The sequence below is a fragment of the Leopardus geoffroyi genome, chromosome A3 (genome assembly GCF_018350155.1).
Source record: "Leopardus geoffroyi isolate Oge1 chromosome A3, O.geoffroyi_Oge1_pat1.0, whole genome shotgun sequence".
Lineage (NCBI taxonomy): Eukaryota > Metazoa > Chordata > Mammalia > Carnivora > Felidae > Leopardus > Leopardus geoffroyi.
Genome location: NC_059336.1, coordinates 63,547,251 through 63,568,026, shown reverse-complemented (window position 1 = coordinate 63,568,026; position 20,776 = coordinate 63,547,251). Strand labels below are relative to the sequence as shown.

The 20,776-nt window shown below is 39.6% G+C and overlaps 1 protein-coding gene across 8 annotated transcripts in view; it reads right to left on the bottom strand.

Moving 5' to 3' along the window:
* The window catches only part of PLEKHH2 (pleckstrin homology, MyTH4 and FERM domain containing H2), a 120,731-nt gene that overhangs the window by 1,995 nt on the left and 97,960 nt on the right, over window positions 1–20,776 (bottom strand). For 2 of the 8 annotated variants that reach the window (XM_045445874.1, XM_045445875.1), the window contains 6 exons: window positions 18,578–18,719; window positions 13,479–13,624; window positions 12,295–12,424; window positions 8,299–8,385; window positions 6,460–6,597; window positions 3,384–5,489 (listed from right to left, as the gene is read on the bottom strand). In XM_045445874.1, coding sequence (XP_045301830.1) covers window positions 5,304–5,489; window positions 6,460–6,597; window positions 8,299–8,385; window positions 12,295–12,424; window positions 13,479–13,624; window positions 18,578–18,719 — 829 coding nt within the window. In that variant the 3' untranslated portion in view covers window positions 3,384–5,303. Of the gene's footprint in view, window positions 1–3,383; window positions 5,490–6,459; window positions 6,598–8,280; window positions 8,386–10,794; window positions 10,830–12,294; window positions 12,425–13,478; window positions 13,625–18,577; window positions 18,720–19,338; window positions 19,721–20,776 lie in introns of those variants that run through there. The other 6 variants (XM_045445876.1, XM_045445877.1, XR_006703424.1 and 3 more) reach the window with 6 other exon arrangements.

Sequence of the window (20,776 nt, the reverse complement as noted above, 5' to 3'; positions counted from 1 at the left end):
TTTGAGAGAGAGAGAGACACACAGTGCGGGGGGAGGGGGGCAGGCAGAGAGAGGTAGAGAGAGAAAGAGACAAAGAATCTGAAGCAGGAGCCAGGTTCCGAGCTGTCAGTACAGAGCCTGACAAGGGGCTCAAACTCACGAACCTCAAGACCATGACCTGAGCCAAAGTAGGACGCTTAACCGATTGAGCCACCCAGGCACCCCAACACACTACTAGCATCTTAAAAGTATAATTGTTTGCATAACTGGGATTGAAGGTTGAAGAAAGGAGCATTATAACAAGGAAGGTGAAGTTTGTCTGGCTGGGCCTTAATCACCAGCATTAGTTCAAAGGTGATTCAGTGGATTCCACTGATCTCATTGAGCAGATGAATTCCTTTTTACCCTTATGCCTCCTGAGGCTTCATATTTGGACAAAGTAAGTGACCTTCCTGGTTAGATGAAAATTGTTCTTTATTTTTAATTTTATTTGAGAGCGAGAGAGAGCATGAGTAGGAGAGAGGGGAAGAGAGAAAAAGAGAATCTGAAGCAGGTTCCACACTCAGTGCAGGGGCACTGACTTGGGGCTTGACCCCATGACCCTGGGATCATGACCTGAGCCGAAATCGACAGTCGGACACTCAACTGACTGAGCCATCCAGGAGCCCTGAAAATTGTTCTGAAGGCAGGACTGCATAAAGATTTGAGCTCCCCTACTGGATCACTCCTAAAAGACTCCAGGGTTTCAATGGTGGTGATAGAGGAGAAGACAGTATTGTGATGCTTGCTGAATGCAATAAACAACAGTGCAGAAGAATAAAGATGTGTGCAGAGTGTATTTGGTGGCATTGTGAATAGTCGAGGTGCAAGCACATAAAGTGGCTAAGGTGGAAGAGCAAACAGGGCAGGGAGATTGGGCTACATTGAAGTATCTTGCAGCCTGGATTTCACTGGGTTGGTTACGAGAAACAGAATACGATTTTAAAATCGGGGTGTTCCATGACTGGACCTGAGTTTCAGTGAGATAATTTTTTCCAGCTGTGTGAAGGATGTTTTGTGTCTGTAGGTCCATATGGAGGCTATTAACAATAGCCCAGACAGTGACAGAGTTTTTACATTTTTTCCCTTGTTTTCAAAATTATATAAACTTCTTGTAGAAAAAAATAGCATACAGAGAAAATGAATAGGCTAAAATAAGCACAACGCAGAAGTAATGACTATTAAACACTCTAGTGTTTAATTTCATTCTAATCTTTCCTCTTACAGTTGAGATTTTACTGTAAAGCTAACATCCTGATTTTAACATGTATTTCCCTATACCAATTTTTAAAACTTTTTTAAATGTTTATTTTTGAGAGAGAGAGGGCATGAGTCGGGGAGGGGCAGAGAGAGAGCGAGACACAGAATCTGAAGCAGGCTCCAGGCTCCGAGCTGTCAGCATAGAGCCTGACGTGGGGTTCAAACCTACGAGCAGCAAGATCATGACCTGAGCCGAAGTCAGACACTTAACCAATTGAGCCACCCAGGCACTCCTCCCCATATACATTTTTAAAAACCCATCATAAACATAGCTTTGGTGGCTGCATAATATCCTGCTATATAGATTTCTTGTCACTTAAGCATTCTCCTCATAATGAGCATTTGAAGTGATTCAGAGTAAACACCTAACATGAGTCGGGCCATGTAGAGTCTTTCTCTGGGAGTTTTCAAACTAGAATTGGGAAAATCAAGCCATGCCCCACTCTGGAGAAAATTAGCATATTTTCTGCTGAATGAAGAAGCTATTTTATTGATTAGTTCCTTACATATTCTGGATATTAACCCTTTTATCATATATATGACTTACAATTATGTTCTCCCATTCTACAGTTTTCCTTTTCACTCTGCTGTTTCTTTTGATGTTCAAGAGTTTTAAAGTTTGGAGTTGCCCCAAACTTGTTGTCTGTTTTTTATATTGTTGTCTTTGCTTTAGAAGAGTTGTCTGATTTTAATAAAGCCACCAATATAACCCTACCAACACCTTCAGAAAGGGATACCACCCACCATTAGACTATGTTAACAAAGCACTGGAAGGAAGGGTACCCTGTATCCAAGTGCTACGGTGAACATTTGTGTCTTGTTTTGGATTTATTTGCTCATAGATGTTGCCCTATAGGTACGTTTTTGTTTCTTGACTATCATTGGGCCTAAAAATGTTTATAGAGCATACAATGAAGATTTTGGATGGATGTTGATTATAAATATGCCTCCAGAATCACTGTGACTATGTATGATATGGGTAAAATTAAGTTAAACAGGTAAAATTATGGTATAGAGCAAGTGTGGCTCTCATCTCCTCCCCCCACACTCTGTCCAGGTCCATGCAACTCTTCATTGTAGGACCCACCTTACCACGTAAGTGTCCAAGAGAAGCCCAAGTCTTGGTTCACTGGAATATGGATGAATCTCGCCTCACATTAAATATCTGTGTGTGGATTTTACCTTAATTTGGAGTTTAAAGTGATTCCTATTGCAATAAAATCCCTTTCTTCTTCTAGGAAAAAGAAAATAGGGGTAAAATGTAAAAGGAGATACCATTTCTACAGGAACTGGTTAGCAGAGAAGCTTCTCCACGCTGTTATTCCTGCTTCTCACTTCCCTTCCCTCAGTCCCCACATCTCTCTAGAGCCTTTGATCCCCAAGAATCAGGCCAGAGATTCCGCACTGGGGAAGTCCAAATTCCATGGCAGCTACGGGGTAGGTGGACAGGTGAAATATGTTCTTGGCAACCCAGGAACACTTAAAGTCCTTGTCTAGAGAAATATGATTATCTATGTGGCTAATTCTTCAGGATTATACTACAGTACAATTATAGTTTAAGTGTATTGTTCTAGGATCCTGGCCACCATGTATTTTTTCCTTTGGAAAAAATTTTCAGATAGTCAACTTATAAACACATTTTCAGAAGAAAGACTCTTTATAAGTTGTGACTAACTTTTCCTGTAAACTGAAAGTTAAATTCATTTCCAAGCTATGACACTATTTGACTTTAAGGACACACACACATAAAAACAAACAAACAAACAAACAAACAAACAAAACCCAGAACATTTACAATAAATGTTTAAAACACAGCCCATCAATTAGCTTGAAATAAGCTACTTATGGAGCTTATTATGAAATCACAGGAGAACCCCACAATTTATACATATTGTATATGTGTCAATATGCATACATACATCTTAAAGTTACAATTTGCCAAAACAGCTTCCTTTTATACGGATAAAACAAAGCAACACTGAAGACAAAGCATGAATGCAAGAGAAGGAGGTAATAACTACCATTTTCACTAGTAGTACACCTCAGCTTTGACAATGAAAACATTAGGTATTTCTCGAAGAGTATTCAAAAGATAATGCTCAAAATGGGTTTTGTAAATCATTTATTATGATTGAAAGGGAAGAAAATGATAGGAGACAAATATGACAATTAAACATGTAACGTTATTCTCTTGTAACCAATCATAATAACATACTTTGAATTTTTTAAATGGCTATATAAGTAATTTCCCAGAAAATAAAATTTTCACATCATCAGTTACAGAAAATTGATTTCTTTCCATCAAAATATTTTATCTCTGTTCTATCAAAAATAAATGCCACCATTTAAGCTAAGCCTTCACTACTTGTTCAAATGAGAAGATTTGGAGTGGGGTGTGCTTACCCGATGGTGAAGTAGCTATTGCCTGGGAATACAGTCCTCACACAGATGTAAGCTCTGCCAAGCCTCTCTGGCTTACCAACTAGTGATTACTGAACAGTTTCCTGGGAACTAAGAAACTCTATTGGATGCCAGCCAAAAGACTCCTGAGAATCATCGCAAATTGGTAACTTGTTTATTCTCAAAAATCAACTTGCTTATGCAGAGAGTGGCTGTGGCTCAAAAGATTTGGGGAAATAGTAAATGGAAATCTATTTCTATGGGTTTTTTGACCTTCTTTTTGTCATTCCCAATAAAGCAAAAATCTTAGCTGAGCAGTGTATTTCTTGGCTCTGCCCTTTCGAAGGATGCTAATATGAGATGGAATATTTTCAAAAGTCTTAGTGTGACAACAGTATATTGCCATAGGGAGAAAGCAGCAAAGAGGAAACTATGAAGGCTCTGCCAACAAATTAAATCAGCAGCTAACATTTTTTTTTTCAAATTGGTTAAAAAAAAACAAATACCACACACAAATTGATAAATACATGTCCAAAAAATAAATACAAATATTCTCCACATAAATAAAATTAAGTATACTCATGAATACTATTGCAATTAAACAGTTTTATAATATAATTTTCATGTCTTATCACAGTTTCATTTTTATCATGAATACTAATTACTTTGTTTTGGCACATACTGGAACGAACTGACCACTCACGTATTCCAGCAAAGTAACACATTTCTAGACTCTTTCAACTAAAAGTTTACCTCCTTTGACAGAAGAATTCTTTCTCTTTTCTTTTAAAATATACTTTGGGGACATTTATACTAAAACCATAATTAAAAATGACTATACGAGGGCAAAGTTTTAAGCATCTGTTTGTTTTCAAAGATGTTATTTAACAAAATGAGGTCAAGATGACCCAGCACCAAATGCAAGGAAATGTGGGCAATATTCCAGTGAACTCGGGCCATCCAGTAATAGCCAAGGAATGTGAGGAGTCACTGTCTCGTTTTAAACTTTACACTCCAGTGATCCGAAAAGGTGACAGGCTGCACTTTCTAATACCACACAGGAGGCTCTGGTTACCTAACTCTTGTTTTCTCACGGTGATTCCTAGTGCCACAAGCACTGTGCCGGCTCTAAAACTGTGCCACTAAACAGCACCCTGCAGCTGTTGCTGACACTGTACACGTCCTTCCAAACACCATATCGTTCATTAAAAGCACACTTAATCACAGCACTTAATTTTTTGGCAGCGAGCGCTTCCAAATAATTAACTGGTTTGCCAAATGGGAGTTTGGTAGCTCCCTTTGCCAGAATATTTTTTTCAAGAGACAACACAATGCCACACTGCATGATGTGTCTGATGGCAAGGGACAAAGGAGGTGGAAAAAATGATGAATTCTAACCCATTTAATCTACGAGAATATCAGCACGTGGGCGAATTTTGTGCTTATGGTTCATTAGTCGTGTTCATTTGAATATTTAAGGATCAAATGAAAGAGAGAAACGCCCACGTTTTTGAAGTTTGGAAAACCAGTGTGGGCGCAACACTGCCAGTGTGTCAACGCACTTATCTGCAGCTGATGCAGCCATTGGCTGGAGGACGGGAGTGAGGGTTCAGGCTCCCGAGCTTTCAGAGCAGAGTGGGGCCTTTGGTCGGTCTGCTGCTAGACAGCAGGGGCTGGCCTCCCGCTGCCCTGGCTTCCGGCCCCCGGGTCTTGGCTGAGAGCAGAGCCGGAGCAGAGAGGTGGTGAAAGGCTGCCTTTTGCTGATGGAAGTTGTTTATGTAACTGGCGATCAAAAGAGTGATTTCAAGAATCTAAAGCAAGAAAAATAGACTCGTTAATGCTCCGGAGAAGTTCTCATCACTTTCAAAAGAGGAAGGGGCTGGTGGTCTCCATATGTGCAAGTGCCCAGGCTAGCAGAATCCCCTCCTCTCCAGATCCGTGAAGTACTTACATGTTCAGCACCATCAAGGCACTGACACGTTCTCCTGCTGCTTAAACCGGCGGAAGAGTGGATCTTAACAATCAATCAAATGTAGCGGCAATGTTTTGTGACGGTAAAAAATGTGACAGTAGCACAGGCTGCCAATTATGTGTGCGTATGTGAATCAAGAACCTCAGTGCATAATATCAACTTTTTATTGAGACTAGGTGAAGTCCTGAGTATGTCTCAATCTTCTGCACTTACTGGCCTTTGCTTCAGTGTCTGCTATTGAAAAAAAGGTGTCCGATTCTAAAAAAGTAGTCTCTTTTGGTTGATAATTTTAAGACAATTTTAAAGTTTTAGGGAACTCGATGCTTCATTCTTTTTACAAAAACTGGAATTACATACTAAAATGTAGCCCTTGTATTTATTGTTTTTACTTATCGATGTTAAAACTACAAAGGACAAGTAAAGTCTTAATTATAAAACCTCGCTCTTCCCACTAATGAGTCCGTAACTTGAATTACCCCAAGTAAATAAGATAATGGGTAAAAGGTACCTGACAACAACTTACATCAAGACCACTTATTTTGAACCTTCTGTATACCAGGCATTGGGCTAAGGCATTTTAACAATTCCATCATTTAATTCTTAAGCCAAAAAAAAAATAGGTAGCCTCCTATAATTTTTTAGAGGAGGAAACCAAAACTTAGCAAGATGAGGTAAGCCAGAATTTAGACCTAGGATTGTCTGATTGTAAGTAAGTCTGTTTTCCCATCTGCAACCTACTTTTTGCACAATAAATGTATTAGCATGAAAAAACTAGTATAAAAAAAGCTGGTAGAAAGGCTTCTACTCACCTTGGGTTTTGCCATGGCAAAAAGTAATTTCTCTGTTGGTTTGTCCTTTGAATGTGTATTGTTAATGACTATCATAAAATCATCTTGATGACCTCCAAAGGTCATTAGACTCTTGTACACATAGCTGATTATTAACCTCTTCAAAGAGAAGAAAAAGTTAATATCTTATATACTCTTTACTTTCAAAGAAAGATGAGAAATGATTAATAGCATATATTTCCATTAAAATGCTGATATCAATGAAACTAACTTAACATTATATGTTAACTATACTTCACTAAAAAAGAAAAATGCTGGTATTAATTACATATAATACAAAAAATTATTTTCTAAAAGAAAATCTGTTATAATTTAAAATAGTAATGTACTAATTTTATGGAGGCATCATTTACGTTTATAATTAAAATATAGTTTGATTCTGAAGTAATAACTCACTGCAGACAAATAACTCACTGCAGAAAATACAAAAAGAAAATCAAAAGCACCTATATTCCAGCATCCAGTAGAAGAACACGGTTAATACCTTTGTAAATGTCCTTCAAGATCTCTCTCTATACATATTAGGTTGAACCATGTGAAACTGATACTTTTTTTTTTTGAAACTGATACTTTCTAAGGTAAAAAATGGTCGGTCAAATATCGGCAAAACTATATGGTTCACCCTGATATATAGATTTTGATATATATAAACAGAAATAGTATGGTGCATATTGTTCAGGATTCTGCTTCTTTTTAAATTTAACAACAAATTATAAATATCTTCCCATGACAACAAATATACTTGTATAACATTATTTGAAATGATTTTATAGATAATCTTTTATTTAACCAATCTCTTATTGCAGGAAATTTAAATCATTTTTTATTTGTTACTATCTTGAACAATACTTCAATGCATGTATTCTGACATGTTTCATAATACACATAGCTAATTATTTCTTTAGTTGTAAATCTCAATTAGAGGAATTGTTACTTCAAAAAAGTAAGGACAATTTTGAGAATATTTCCAAATTCTCCTGGGGAAAAGTTATGTCCAGTTATATTCCCAGCACTGTAGTCTTGCTAACACTAGATATCACCATTCTTTTATTTATTTTTTATTTTTTTGAAGAAAGAGAGAGAGCAGGGGAGGGGCAGAAAGAGAGGAGGAGAGAGAGAGAATCCCAAGCAGGCTCCATGCTGTCAGTGCAGAGCCCAACCCCAGGCTCGATCTCATGAACCATGAGATCATGACCTGAGCCGAAACCAAGAGTTGGGCACTTAACCAACTGAGCCACCCAGGTGCCCCTACATTAATGTTATCTTAAAGATTCTCATTTACACAGGAAGCAATCTTCCTAACACTATAAATGAATAGTTGTTTTATGAATACAACCATGGTTGCAATTTAGTCATGGTATTTAGTATTTTCCTCATATGCAATTCAAAACCCGTCTAATCTTGTTTTAAAAGATTAAATAACAATCACAGTTGTATTTGTAAAAATGACTATTCATGATAGTATTAGGAAGAATGTTATGGGAGCACTTGGGTGGCTCAGTTGTTTAAGCATCAGACTGTGGCTCAGGTATTGATCTAACGGTTCGTGGGTTTGAGCCCTGTGCTGACAGCTCAGAGCCTGGCGCCTGCTCTGGATTCTGTGTCTCCCTCTCTCTGCCCCTACCCCCATTCATACTTTGTCCCTCTCTGTCTCTGAAAAAAATAAACGTTCAAAAAATTTTTTTTAGAAAGGAAGGATGTTATCTGTGTATAAGAAAAAGCGTATGAAGAGATCATTACCTTCTGTGTATGTACATTGAGCAATGCAAACAGTTGACTCAACGTGCAACTTAATCTTACCATGGAATTGTATTCTAAGACGCTTAAGCCATCCTCGTGGATAGCCAGCCACATGACAGTACTTCCGAGTGGTGATGGAGTTATGGGCTGTGAAGAGATGAAAACATAATAAACGCTAACCAAATCACAGAAATAGTTTTTAGTCACAATGCAGTGCAACATTTGCAACAACAACAACAGCAACTTATTTTTATTAAAAATATCTCCTGAAGGAGAAAAAAGAGAACACGAAACCTACAGGGGGAAAAAATCTCTCCTGGGGCAGAGGCGGTGGCATGTAATGGAAAGAGCAGTGAATCTGACAGCAGGGGACCTGGGTCTGCGTTCTCAATCTGCCATTTATTAGCTGTACAATTGGAAACACTACTGAATCTCTCTGAGGCTCAATTTCCTCATCTTTAACATGGAACAACAGTGTTTACATCTTATTTTTCTTTTGTGTTAAGAGGCTAAGAGTTAATAAGCTTGTAGGGTTTCTATGAGGACCAAAATCCTAATGAAACAAAATACATGTGTGTTTCTAAGGTGTGTAAATACATACTTTTTCTGAAAGTTTATTAAATCTGACACTCAAATGACTCATAATGATAGAATAAAAAGAAAAGATGAAACTGTGTGATGAATGGTAATGAGAAATACCAAATTTTCCACTAAATTCCTTACTGTAAAAAACAATGAAATTATATTAATAAAAAGAATCTCTCACCACTAAACCCCAATTAAAACCCATGAATGTTTTCGAGCATTCCACAACGATTGCTCAACAATAAGTGAATTTAACAATGACTAAAATTCTAACAAAAACTTAACTACTTCTCCTAAACCTTATGAAAGTATGCTGAGGCCATAGATAAGCAACTGGGATGAATCTGTAGTATTTATACATATACTATATTTGTATAAGGTAAAAGTTATCAGAATCTCATGTATAAAAACCCCTGGGTTACTATCTACTGAGAGTCTGTTTGCTAAGGAGAGGCAAGCATTAAAAGGATGCTGGGGTGCCTGGGGGGCTCAGTCAGTGAAGTGTCCGACTCTTGATTTCAGCTCAGGTCATGATCCCAGGGATTGAGCCCTGCATCGGGCTCCAGGCTGTGTGAGCCTGCTTGGCATTCTCTCTCTTTCCCTCTGCCCCTCCCCGTGCTCATGTTCTCTCTCTCTCTCTTTTTAAACAATTAAAAAATATATATATGTATGTGTGTATATACATATATTCACACACACACACACACACACACACACACACACACACACATATATATATGATGCCATTTAACCTAAGCCATTGAACCCCCCAGTCCTTTGACAAACAAAATGTTGTTTTTATTGCCCTTTGGTCAAACAAAACATGGCATATACATGCAATGGAATATTATTCAGCTTTTAAAAAGAAGGAAATTTGGACACACGTTACAACACTGGATGAACCTTGAAGACATTCTGCATAGAAAAATAAGCCAATCACAAGGATGTAGAGAAAGAGGAACCCTTCTGCACTGTTGGGGGGGAATGTAAACTAGTGTAGGCACTCTGGAAAACAGTGTGGAGGTTCCTCAAAAAGTTAAAAACAGAACTACACTACAACCCAGCAACTGCACTAGTAGGTATTTATCCAAAGGATACAAAAATGCTGATTCGGACGGACACTTGCACCCCAATGTTTATAGCAGCACTGTTGACAATAGCCAAATTATGGAAAGAGCCCAAATGTCCATCGACTGATGAATGGATAAAGAAGATGGGGTATGCATGTAAAATGGAATACTACTCAGCGATTAAAAAGAATGAAATCTTGCCATTTGCAACAACATGGATGGAACTAGAGGGTATTATGCTAAGCGAAATTATTTGGTCAGAGAAAGACAAATATCATATGATTTCACTCATATGTGGAATTTAAGATTGAAAACAGATGAACATAGGGAAGGGAAGCAAAAATAATATAAAAAACAGAGAGGGAGACAAACCGTAAGATACTCTTAAATACAGAGAACAAACTGAGGGTTTCTGGAGGGGTTGTGGGTGGGGGGATGGGCTAAATCAGCAAGGGGCATTAGGGAGGGCACTTGTTGGGATGAGCACTGAGTATCATATGTAAGTGATGAATCACTAAATTCTATTCCTGAAATTATTATTACACTATATGTTAACTAACTTGGATTTAAATGAAAAAATAGTAATAATTTAAAAAAAGAAAAAAAGAAAAAGAAGCCAATCACAAAAGGACAAATATTGTATGATTCCTCTTACATGAGGTTTCTAGAGCAGTCAAATACACAGAACAGGAAGCAGAATGGCAGATATCAGAGCCCCGGGAGAAGGGAGAATAAGGAGTATGGAGGTTTAATCTGGGAAGATGAAAAAGTTGTGGAGATGGATGGTGGTGAGGGGAGCATGATAATGTGAATGTGCTTAATGCCACAGAAACGTACACTTAAAAACGGCTAAAATAGGGAAAAAAGTTAAAACGGTGTATTTGATAGTATATATACTTACAGCCCCCGATGGATGCTATTAAGCAGAGGAGGTGTCTGCATAGAATAAAGAAAGAAGAGTAAAGAAAAGATGCCAGTCATGCAACAAGCAAATGCTACATCATTATTTAATAATATTTCTGTGCTAAAAAAGCACAGAGCATATAATCAAAGAAGAATATTTAGTATTCCTTCCGATGCTGAAATCAGAGTTAAAATTCAGTGTAAAATGCTACTCTACAGTTCAAATCTAGTCCTTACATTTGTAAAAAACATGTTCAACTCCTTGCAAATATATTCATTTCACAGATGTTTAAGCATAATGACAGCACCCACTTACTCACTAGTATACAGCTTTCAGTACCAGGAGCAGTAGAATTTCTTACCTCACAATGATACTGTCACTCATGGAATTAGAATGAGAAGATACCCTAGATTTTACTTTTCTCGTCTGAGTTGTCACTTACAGATGATAAAAATGAGATTCAGAGAGGCTAACTGACTTGCCCAAAGTGGCACAGCTATTCAGCAAAAATGTATTACGTGGTATTTATATGCAAAGAATAACGGTGTGCACAAGATGAGGATTTCAGGATCAGTGAGTCTACACCCTCAAGATGCCTACAACTTATTAACAAGGACAGACCAAACACAGACACACATATACCACAAAACAAGGAGTATTTTAGGAGCCTGAGAGACTATAAAGTGACATGGTTCCACAGAAAGAAGAGTTCAAAAAGTACAGTTCTTCTCTTGGGGATTGGGCTGGCCACCTGCTGGCAGGGCTCACCTCTCCTTCCTCAGTATTCCCACAGCGCCCTGTCCCTGTCACTCTTAACCATGTTCACTCTACAGTGCTTGTTTGCGGGCCTGTTGCAACACTGGATTGTGGGGTCCCGGAAGTTTGGGTACAACCCATCTGAAACCATGGGCTTATGTATCTCTAGATACATAATGTTTGGCAAACAGAAGTCACCAGACATTAAATAAACAAGCAAACGAGTGAGAGAGTAAATGATAAATGGGTGAGAGGATGCATGGATGCGGACAAGAAAGTGGAGTTCAGCTGCTGCCTTCAGTCTAGTGATGAGCCTGCAGAATGCAGGTGACTTAAGGTTGGCGGCAAGACGGAGAAGCTGGTGACACTCCTGCCCTTTCCTTAGTGTCCCTTCATGGTTTTCTTTTCTTTTCTTTTTACATTTATTTTAGAGAGGGAGGGTGTGAGCGGGGGAGAGGGGCAGAGGGAGAGAGACAGAGAATCTTAAGCAGGCTCCACACTCAACTTGGAGCCCAATGCAGGGCTCGATCCCACAACCCTGAGATCATGACCTGAGCTGAAATCAAGAGTCAGATGCTCAACAGACTGAGCAGCCCAGGCATCCCGCCTTATTTTCTTTTTAAAAGCCGGATATACTAAACTTGGGGTCACCGTGGTCACTGTTTTACTTCAGTGAACTGCACAGGGGCAACTATACAGGTGAACGTTTCTATTCCGCATCTCCCTCCCATCCTTTCTTACTTTTGCAAGAAATAACTTGGCACCAAAGAATGGCCACTTCCTGGCTACTGTCAAGTAAATGCGCACACAATCAGCAGCACTGTGTCCCCGGAGGGCCATCCATCTGGTTGACAGTCGCTGGCAGAGCTGCCTAAGAAAAGAACAGAAACGAAAACGCAAAAGCAAAAACAAAAACATAAACAGTGTATCCTCCTCCCAAGGCAAAGCTCTCCTTGAGCCAATCCTAGGACAATGGGGGTACTGAGGTGTCACCCAGGAGGAGCTGTGATCTTGTGACTCCCATCTCACCACTGTCCACCCTTGTCCTTTTGGCACATTCCTCTCACTAAATTCTCATACTATTAGTGCTTTCAGCATGACCCAAGTTCCCCATCTCCCACCCCCATTGGGCAAAGTTAAAAAAAGTCTGATAAGCTAACATCAAACCTTAGTGTAAATTAGTTTTAAAAGGTAATTTCTCATTGGAATGGCTTTCATTTTTAAAGAGAAGTACAAGACATTGAAACCAAAGAATGAATCCCTAATGGGGGAATTTTAGGTACTACCACCCCTGGCTTAGAGAGATGTTAGCTGCAGGGGAGATGCCTTAAAAAAAATCACAATGGCAACTGCTTACTTCTACAGAGACAAGAGCCTGATCTTAAATGTTTCTATTTTAGAAAACTCATTGAATTGGATTTGCCTCTATTTTTAAATTGAATTACCCTTTCTTCATATAGTCTCTAAAACCAAAATTCCAAATTAGTTGAATTCAATTAAAAATTTATATTAAAAAAATCTTGTGTAGGCAGATAGTTTGTTTTTATTCTAATCTGTTTATAATAGAATACCCCAAGAGATACAACTTTTTGGTAAACACTTCATAACACTAAACACAGTACTGGCCATTTTTTTTTTCTTTTTATTAGTAGGGTTAATTTGGACAAGAATGAATAAGATCAAATGAAAAGTAGATCTTCCAACTTAAGGTAAACATCTTTTCTTTAAAACTTTAAATACGGATTCTCAAGTTTCTAGGCCCATCTTAAATAAGAAGATCGATAACCTCTTGGTAGTCAACAGTATTAAAAAATCTTAAGAAAATGATCATGTATAATGATTTTCATCATTAAAATTTGAACAGAAAAATATCACCAAGAGACCAGTGTGACTCTACCCTTAAAGAGTCACAAGTACTTCCTTACCTTAACTGTTCTTCAGAGGAGTCATCTCTATACCTTTTAGGATAAAATTTTTCTATGACTTGTTTTAGAGTTTGATTTGCTTTGCACTGATTAGGAACATGCCCTGCTGGAGTTGAAAAGGGTCTTTCAAAATCTCCAATCTCCACCTAATTGCAAATCCAAAAAGAAAATAAAGGGTATTGAAGAGTTTTTTTTTTTTTAATTAGTTTCATTGTTTCTGAACATTCTTTATAATATATAAATCTATTTGTCATGATTGTGTGATTATGGAATTTATAACCATACATAAGTATTAATAAAATCTAAATTCCATTTGAATTCTAATTTAGAAAAAAATCTGTAATTCAAACATTTCAATTCCATTTCTACATCAACCACTCTTGGTTAATGTTGCCATCTAGTAGTATTTGCTAAGGGCCACTAATACTATTAGCTATAAGAGCATAGGATAATTTTTTGTTTTTAGGGTACTATTTTAGTTGCTAATAATAAAGCAAAATGGGAGCTAATAATAAAAGACAAAAGAGTTATAAAGCTATGAGAAATCTCAGAAAAGTATTATTTGTACTTAAGGGTCTCCACTGAATATGATGGGAGTAAGAATGACATTCTCATTACTGTCTTCCTAGATTTTCTGCATAAATGGTTCTGTATCCATCCACTTGCCCTATTATTCTGGGAATAGAGTCCTGTATTTCCCTTTCATCTTGAATGAAAGAATGTTCAATCCTTATCTCTATGAACAGGCTACACAGATGCCATTCTCTACCCACCCACCCATCTCTCTAACCACTCATCCACCCATTCATTCGTCCAAACCTATATGGAGTCTCCATTATATGTCAGGCATATATTAAGTGAAGTGAGGAAAAAAAAAAAAAAAAAACAGCTGAGCACAGTTCCTACCCTCAAAGAGTTTATTGTCTAACAGAGGAGGCTGAGGTATAAACAAGTTGAGTATAAACAAGTTGTTTATACTTGTAATGACCCGTGTCAAGTGCCTTATATAGGGTACCAAAGAGGGTTCAAGGAGGGAAACGGAGTGGGGACATTCAGATGAATGTACTACTGGTCATTCACATCCTTACCTACAACACTCCCCAATAAACAGATGGAGGGTTCCATCCAGACTAGGCTGGGTCTCCATCTCAAGGGGATGTTCTGCCTCCAGGTAAGCTGTTAGCACAACCAGCCTCTGAGATTCTGACCCCTGTGGCTTCTATTTTCTAGCTCTTAGTCTGATCCATTGCCATCTAAATTCCTTAGCTGAACCTTACACTTACAGTGTATTCTACCTTTCCAGGTTCTCTGACCAGTTTCTTAGTTGTTGGTTTCTTGGCTTGGCCCTGCTATTCAACTCTCATCCTCATTTCCTACCTCCTTCCCTAATTTCCCCACACCAAATACAAGCTGTCCATCTGTTCTTCAAACATACTGAGATCCTTCCCCCAGAGCGAGCTTTTTATTGTCCTCACCTATCACCAGATCATACTCAGCACAGCTATCTGTGAAACCTAAGAGCAAGCTTTATCCCCCAAGGAGATGGCAATTGGACAACCAACAGTCACAAAAATAGGCCATTCAAGGCAACCTTTTCTCTTAGGGAACCCTACAGTGGAATCTCCAAGGTCAGTGTCAGAAGGAGCACATAAATGTTTGCAGGATAACTGAAAATCAACTCAGAGAGTTCCCAATATGACTCACATCAACACGATGCCCTACCAGACACTATGCACAATGATTAACGATCAGCTCCAAGAATTTCCTAAGAAAGAGAGTATCAACAAGGGCCTAGAGATAGTCAAATCTTCAACAGAAAGAACTTTTCTTTTACAGATCTCAGATTAGTATATTTAATTTGTCTTCACAAAGACTACTCTGAGGAAAAGAGTTTGGAGATATTATTTAATTTTCCTTTCATAGATGGAGAAATTATACTTTTCAGTCAGTAACATGTTCATAATTTTCTAGGTGTACGCATAGTCTTACCTCCCTACTCTTTCCTCAAATTCATCTAAAACATGTTAGAAGTATATCTCTCTCAAAGACATTATAATTTTTCTCAGAAAAACTTTCTGATAAAATTAAAAATTGAAAGAGGAAGACTAACTTAAATTTTAGTGAAAATGAGACTGATTTTAAAGAGATGCCTTTAGAGGACTAGAACCTAGAATGGCAAGGGATAGGAAATCATACCTAATCGTATCACCAAGAAAGTTTGTGACCTATTTGTCTTTTCCTTAGCTTTTCATTGCTTGCAAAATGAGAACCCTCAGTGCAGCAGGGATGCTTTAAAGTTTGGAGGACCATAAAATTGTTATAAAAAGTAAACTCAATTATTAACTATTCATTCATCCAATGGAGAATGGACTATGTGTAAGGCACTGTGCTAGGTACAAAGATGAATAGGGACATCCCTTTCCCTCAGGGAGGCTACAGCCAGTGGTGTGAAGCAGAAACAAATGAATAATAATAAACCTTTGAGGTAAAGACAGTACCGTGCAGGACATGACAAAAACCCCAAGAGGGACACTTAACCCACGCAGGCAGAATTCAGGAAGGCTTCCTGGAATTAGTGACACCTCAGATGAAAATTGAAGGATAAATTGAGGGGCACCTGGGTGGCTCAGTCAGTTAAGCATCCGACTCTTGGTTTCGGCTCGGGTCATAATCTCTCAGTTATGGGTTCGAGCCCCACGTCAGGCTCTGTGCTGACAGCAAGGAGCCTCCTTGGGATTCTCTCCTTCTGCCCCTCCACCAATTGCTCTCTCTCAAAATCAATCAATCAATCAATCAATCAATCAATTTTTTAAAAAAGGATACATTGAAAGTAACAGGTGAAGGAATGGGAGTTGAGATGTTCCAGGCGGAGCGGACAAATAAGTACACAGAAGAGGTAAGAAAAAGTGAGCCATACGCAAGTCAGGGAATTGTGCAGGGAACCAAAGTTTCCATTTTGCTGGAGCATAAAGTTCAAAGCAGGGAATATTAACAGATGACGCTGGAGAGGCAGACGGAGTGCAGCTCACAAATGCCCTGTGTAAACAAGGGAATGACAGCGAGATCCACCTGTCGGCTAGATCTCCACCCCAATTCCAGAGCTTCCAAACAAAGCACCACGGCTCAGCCTCCCAGCCGGGTCTTAAGAAAATGGCGGCCCCCACTTCCTGTCCCTCTTTCCGGACGTTGCTCTTGCCACCCAACCAACATTCTGTGGGGAAGCACACGCAGCCACATGAAGAAGCCACGCGTAGGTGTTCCCACTGATGGCCCCAGCTCAAGTCCCAACTAACAGCCAGCGCCGGACGCCAGATATGTGAGTGAACTCTGCAGTGGCAGAGTCACAGCCAGCCTTCGAGCAAGGCCAGCTGCGGCCATATGCAGCAGAGACCAGCTGTCCTTACTCATCCCTGCCCAAACTATTATGTTAAGTGGCTGAGTCCTGCAGTCTTTCTTTATGTAGCAATAGCTAACTAGAACAATCTCTCTAGCATCTGGGTGGAGCACAGATTTGTAGGGGATCAGACCAGAGAAAGGCTCATGAGCTAGAAGCCTGCTACAGGAGAGCAGGCTGGACGCTATGGTGGTCCGACACCCAGCAATGGTAACCAAAATGCAGACGAGTGAAGAGGAGAATGTATCTTAGAATTACAATGGGCAGGATGTGGTGACTGGTGGGACCGAGTGAAAAGGAGGGCAGTCGGTGATGATTCCTGGACTCGAAGCTTGCATGAGGAGACAGCAGCACAGTGAAGATACAGAAGGTGAAGGAAAAGGAGAGAAGACAGTTTGGTTCCTGCCGGGCCAAATTTAAGGAGTGCATGAGAGAAGTGAACTGGAGAGAAAAGATTTGGGAACCCCCGCACAGGTGGTAAATAAAGAGATGTCCTGGGATGGTGTGCACTGTGCAAGGACCACAGACTTCGGGAGATCTAAGCCTTTGTCCTAATGACGTATCACAGAGTTGACTTAACATTGTTCCTTAATTAAGCTGTGCACAGACTCATTTGTGGTGGAGACTGTGAGTTGCCTCTTACGACTCTTCTCTCCTTTCCGAGTAATAAAAACCTTGGACTTACTTAGGAGCTGTGCTCCTTGCCAGCCAGCTAAGACCATATTTGCTAGTCTCCCTTGTAGGCTGGCAAGGCCATACGACCAAGTTCTGACCAGGGAGACATAAATGGAAGTGTTCTCTGGGTAACTTCTGGAAAGTTTCTCAAAGGAGGAAAGGCATGCCCTGCTTCAGCCCTTCCTCCATCCTGATGCCTGGGACACTGATGTAATAGCTGGAGCTCTGGTAGATCTCCAGGACCATGAAAAGGACATGTTAGGGAAAGAAGAATGGAGAGCAAGATAAAGCCCATGCCTCTGGCGACTCCGCAGAGGTGCCAGATTGCCTGTCTCTCTACGTGAGAGACAAATACCTTTCTATTTGGATTAAGTCACTATTGATTTCTGCGTGTGTTTATAAACGTCTGAACTTAATCCTATCAGTACAATAGGTAAATAAAAGAAAGTGCTCTAGTCTTTTAAAAGACCCATTCCTTTTTTTTTTTTTTTTTTTAATATTTATTTAGTTTTGGGAGGGCGCAAGCAGGGGAGGGGCAGAGAGAGTGGGACAGAGGATTGAAGCGGGCTCTGCGCTGACAGGCTGACAGCAGCGAGCCTGATGCAGGGCTCGAACTCACGAACCACGAGATCGTGACCTGAGCCGAAGTCAGACGCTCAACCGATTGAGCCACCCAGGTGCCCCGAAAAGACCCATTCCTATTAGATTACTGAATGATTTCAGCACGGCATCTTCAGCCCTGCAGCTCTACACTGAAATTCCTTTACTAAATGCAGAGCCTAGTGGGATACTGTTAAGATAACTAAGAAACCAGGTTCCACGAGGAATACTGTCTCAGTCAACATCACCGCCGTGGTTGTCAGCAATTCAGAGTCAAACTGTAATTATATGCCTGTAAGTTTTAAGGTGTTAATCACAGCAACGTGAATTTAAAGAATTACAAGGTATATTGTTTTGCTATACTTCAATCAATGTAGAAATTAGGATCTTATGTTTAACAAAATATTACTTTATAAAACATGGAAGTTACCTGAGCTAAAAGAGCTGCCATTTCTAATGCCAGGTCCTTGTTCAGAGGAAAAAGTCCGTTTATTATTTGATCATTTGTCTGATACATTAACAGCAACTTTTCTCTATCAGTCTCTCCGCGAGCTTGCATTGAGAAATACAGTCTTAAAAGAAGAGGAAATCTTTCGTTACATGGTATTCTTACAAAGAAAGAAAGGAAAGACAAATCCAGGGGACTGATACAGGGTTATCCTAAGGTAGTTCTCTACGTGATACAAACTTAGAGCATGACTCTCAGTCCATCTCTGTTTCTGTTTCATATTAATATTTCCAGCAAACAGAGGAAAAGCTGCTTTGAGGTTAAGGAATGCTTCTATGCTATTTTTTTTTTTTTTTTGCCTTAAAATACCCAATCCTTTACTGAGGAAGGACCTAAGGTACTGAACGAAATTAAATATGCCCTTTCTTGTAAGGAATGCTGATGTAACCCTTCAATTCAATGGGCTGTATAAAAGCAATTGTCAAAACACTCATGATCTTTCCTCAATACCTTGGAAATATCACGGAAGAGAAAAATGAAGATCTGAATTCAAACTCAACATCAGGGGCGCCTGGGTGGCTCAGTCAGTTAAGCATCCGACTTCAGCTTAGGTCGTGATCTCGAGGTTCATGGGTTTGAGCCCCGCATCAGGCTCTGTGCTGACAGCTCAGAGCCTGGAGCCTGCTTCAGATTCTGTGTCTCCCTCTTTCTCTGCCCTTTCCCCCACTCACACACACACACTCTCTCTCTCTTTCTTTCTCTCAAAAATAAATAAACATTAAAAAATTTTAAAAAATCAACATCAAATTGGGAGTGGCAGTTTTCTCTGGAGGGTCTAAAAGATATTTTTTGTACATTTTAACTTTTTTTCCCCCCACATCCAGGTAAGCATCTTTAGGAGCTCAAACATAGTTTACATGTGGTTATTATTACTTGTTGAAATAGGAGATATCTTCTGTTTGCCTAGGAGGACTTCAGCATTTCAGTGATCTTCTTTATTTATTCACTATGCCACTCCACTATTCGGGAGACCTCTGGGGGCTCTGACTTCAGGCTGCAGACCAGGCACAGGGTGCTATAAATGCTGTAGATGTTACGACGATGGGGTGGGTAAGCAATACACTGCTATACTTGAATGTTGGCAGGACAACAGAGTGGCAGGAAAAGAGAGATTTAGATTCAGCATGTGTTAGGAATGTGCCCAATTAGCTGTAAGTGGATTTTCAGCCTTTTCCTCCCCACGCCCTTCCAGGAGAGGACACTGGCATCAGTTACGGTATCTTTCACACTAATTATCTCTGTTGGCAGGGAATCTCAGGGAAGCATGGTGGGTGGACTCTGAAAAGCTCTTCCCTCCCATGACTTTGATAATTCTTCCCACCCACCACACTTAGGAATCACCAACCCATGCAATCATTCAGAGTGGTCTCTGGAAAAAACAAATCCTAAGCCCTACTCATCTGTGACTGCATGATGATAAACTGTTAACTCACAGAAGACTATGACTGGGCAATAGAAACGGAGTCTAAATTCAAAATGCTACTAGGGTGCCTGGGTGGCCCAGTCAGTTAAGTATCTGACTCTTGATCATGGCTCAGGTCATGATCTCACAGTTCATGAGTTCGAGCTCCACATTGGGTTCTGCATTGATGGTGTGGAGCCTGCTTGGGATTCTGTCTCTCCTTCTCTCTGCTCCTCCCCTGCTTGTGCGCTCTCTCTCTCTCTCTCAAAATAAATAAATAAACTTAAAAAAAAGAGAGAGAGAGAGAATGCTATCAGCAAAGTGATATAAAACAAAGAGAATAAAGTTTAAGAAGAAAGCCCTCTCTTTTTGGCATAGCTTATTTCCTACACTTGAAGTTAAGAACTACGTCTTACTCTGGTTTAAGTAAGGTTCTTAATAAAGGTTTGAATTGATAATAAAGGTAGAGGGAAAAAAGGACCAGATATGCAAACAGGTGCGGGCAAGAAGACCTAAAGTGCATTTTCTATTCTTATTGGCATGCTGGAAAGACGGACCTGGGAGGGGAAATGAAACACTATGATCAAAAAGGGAAAAGCAATCCAGGGCAAGTATATAGGAAGACAATACGTACAATCGTTGACTGAAGCCCCTAAAGAAACAGTTTGCACTCCAACGACTGTACAAGGACTTGGAGAGAATGTGGAAAGGAACCAAAG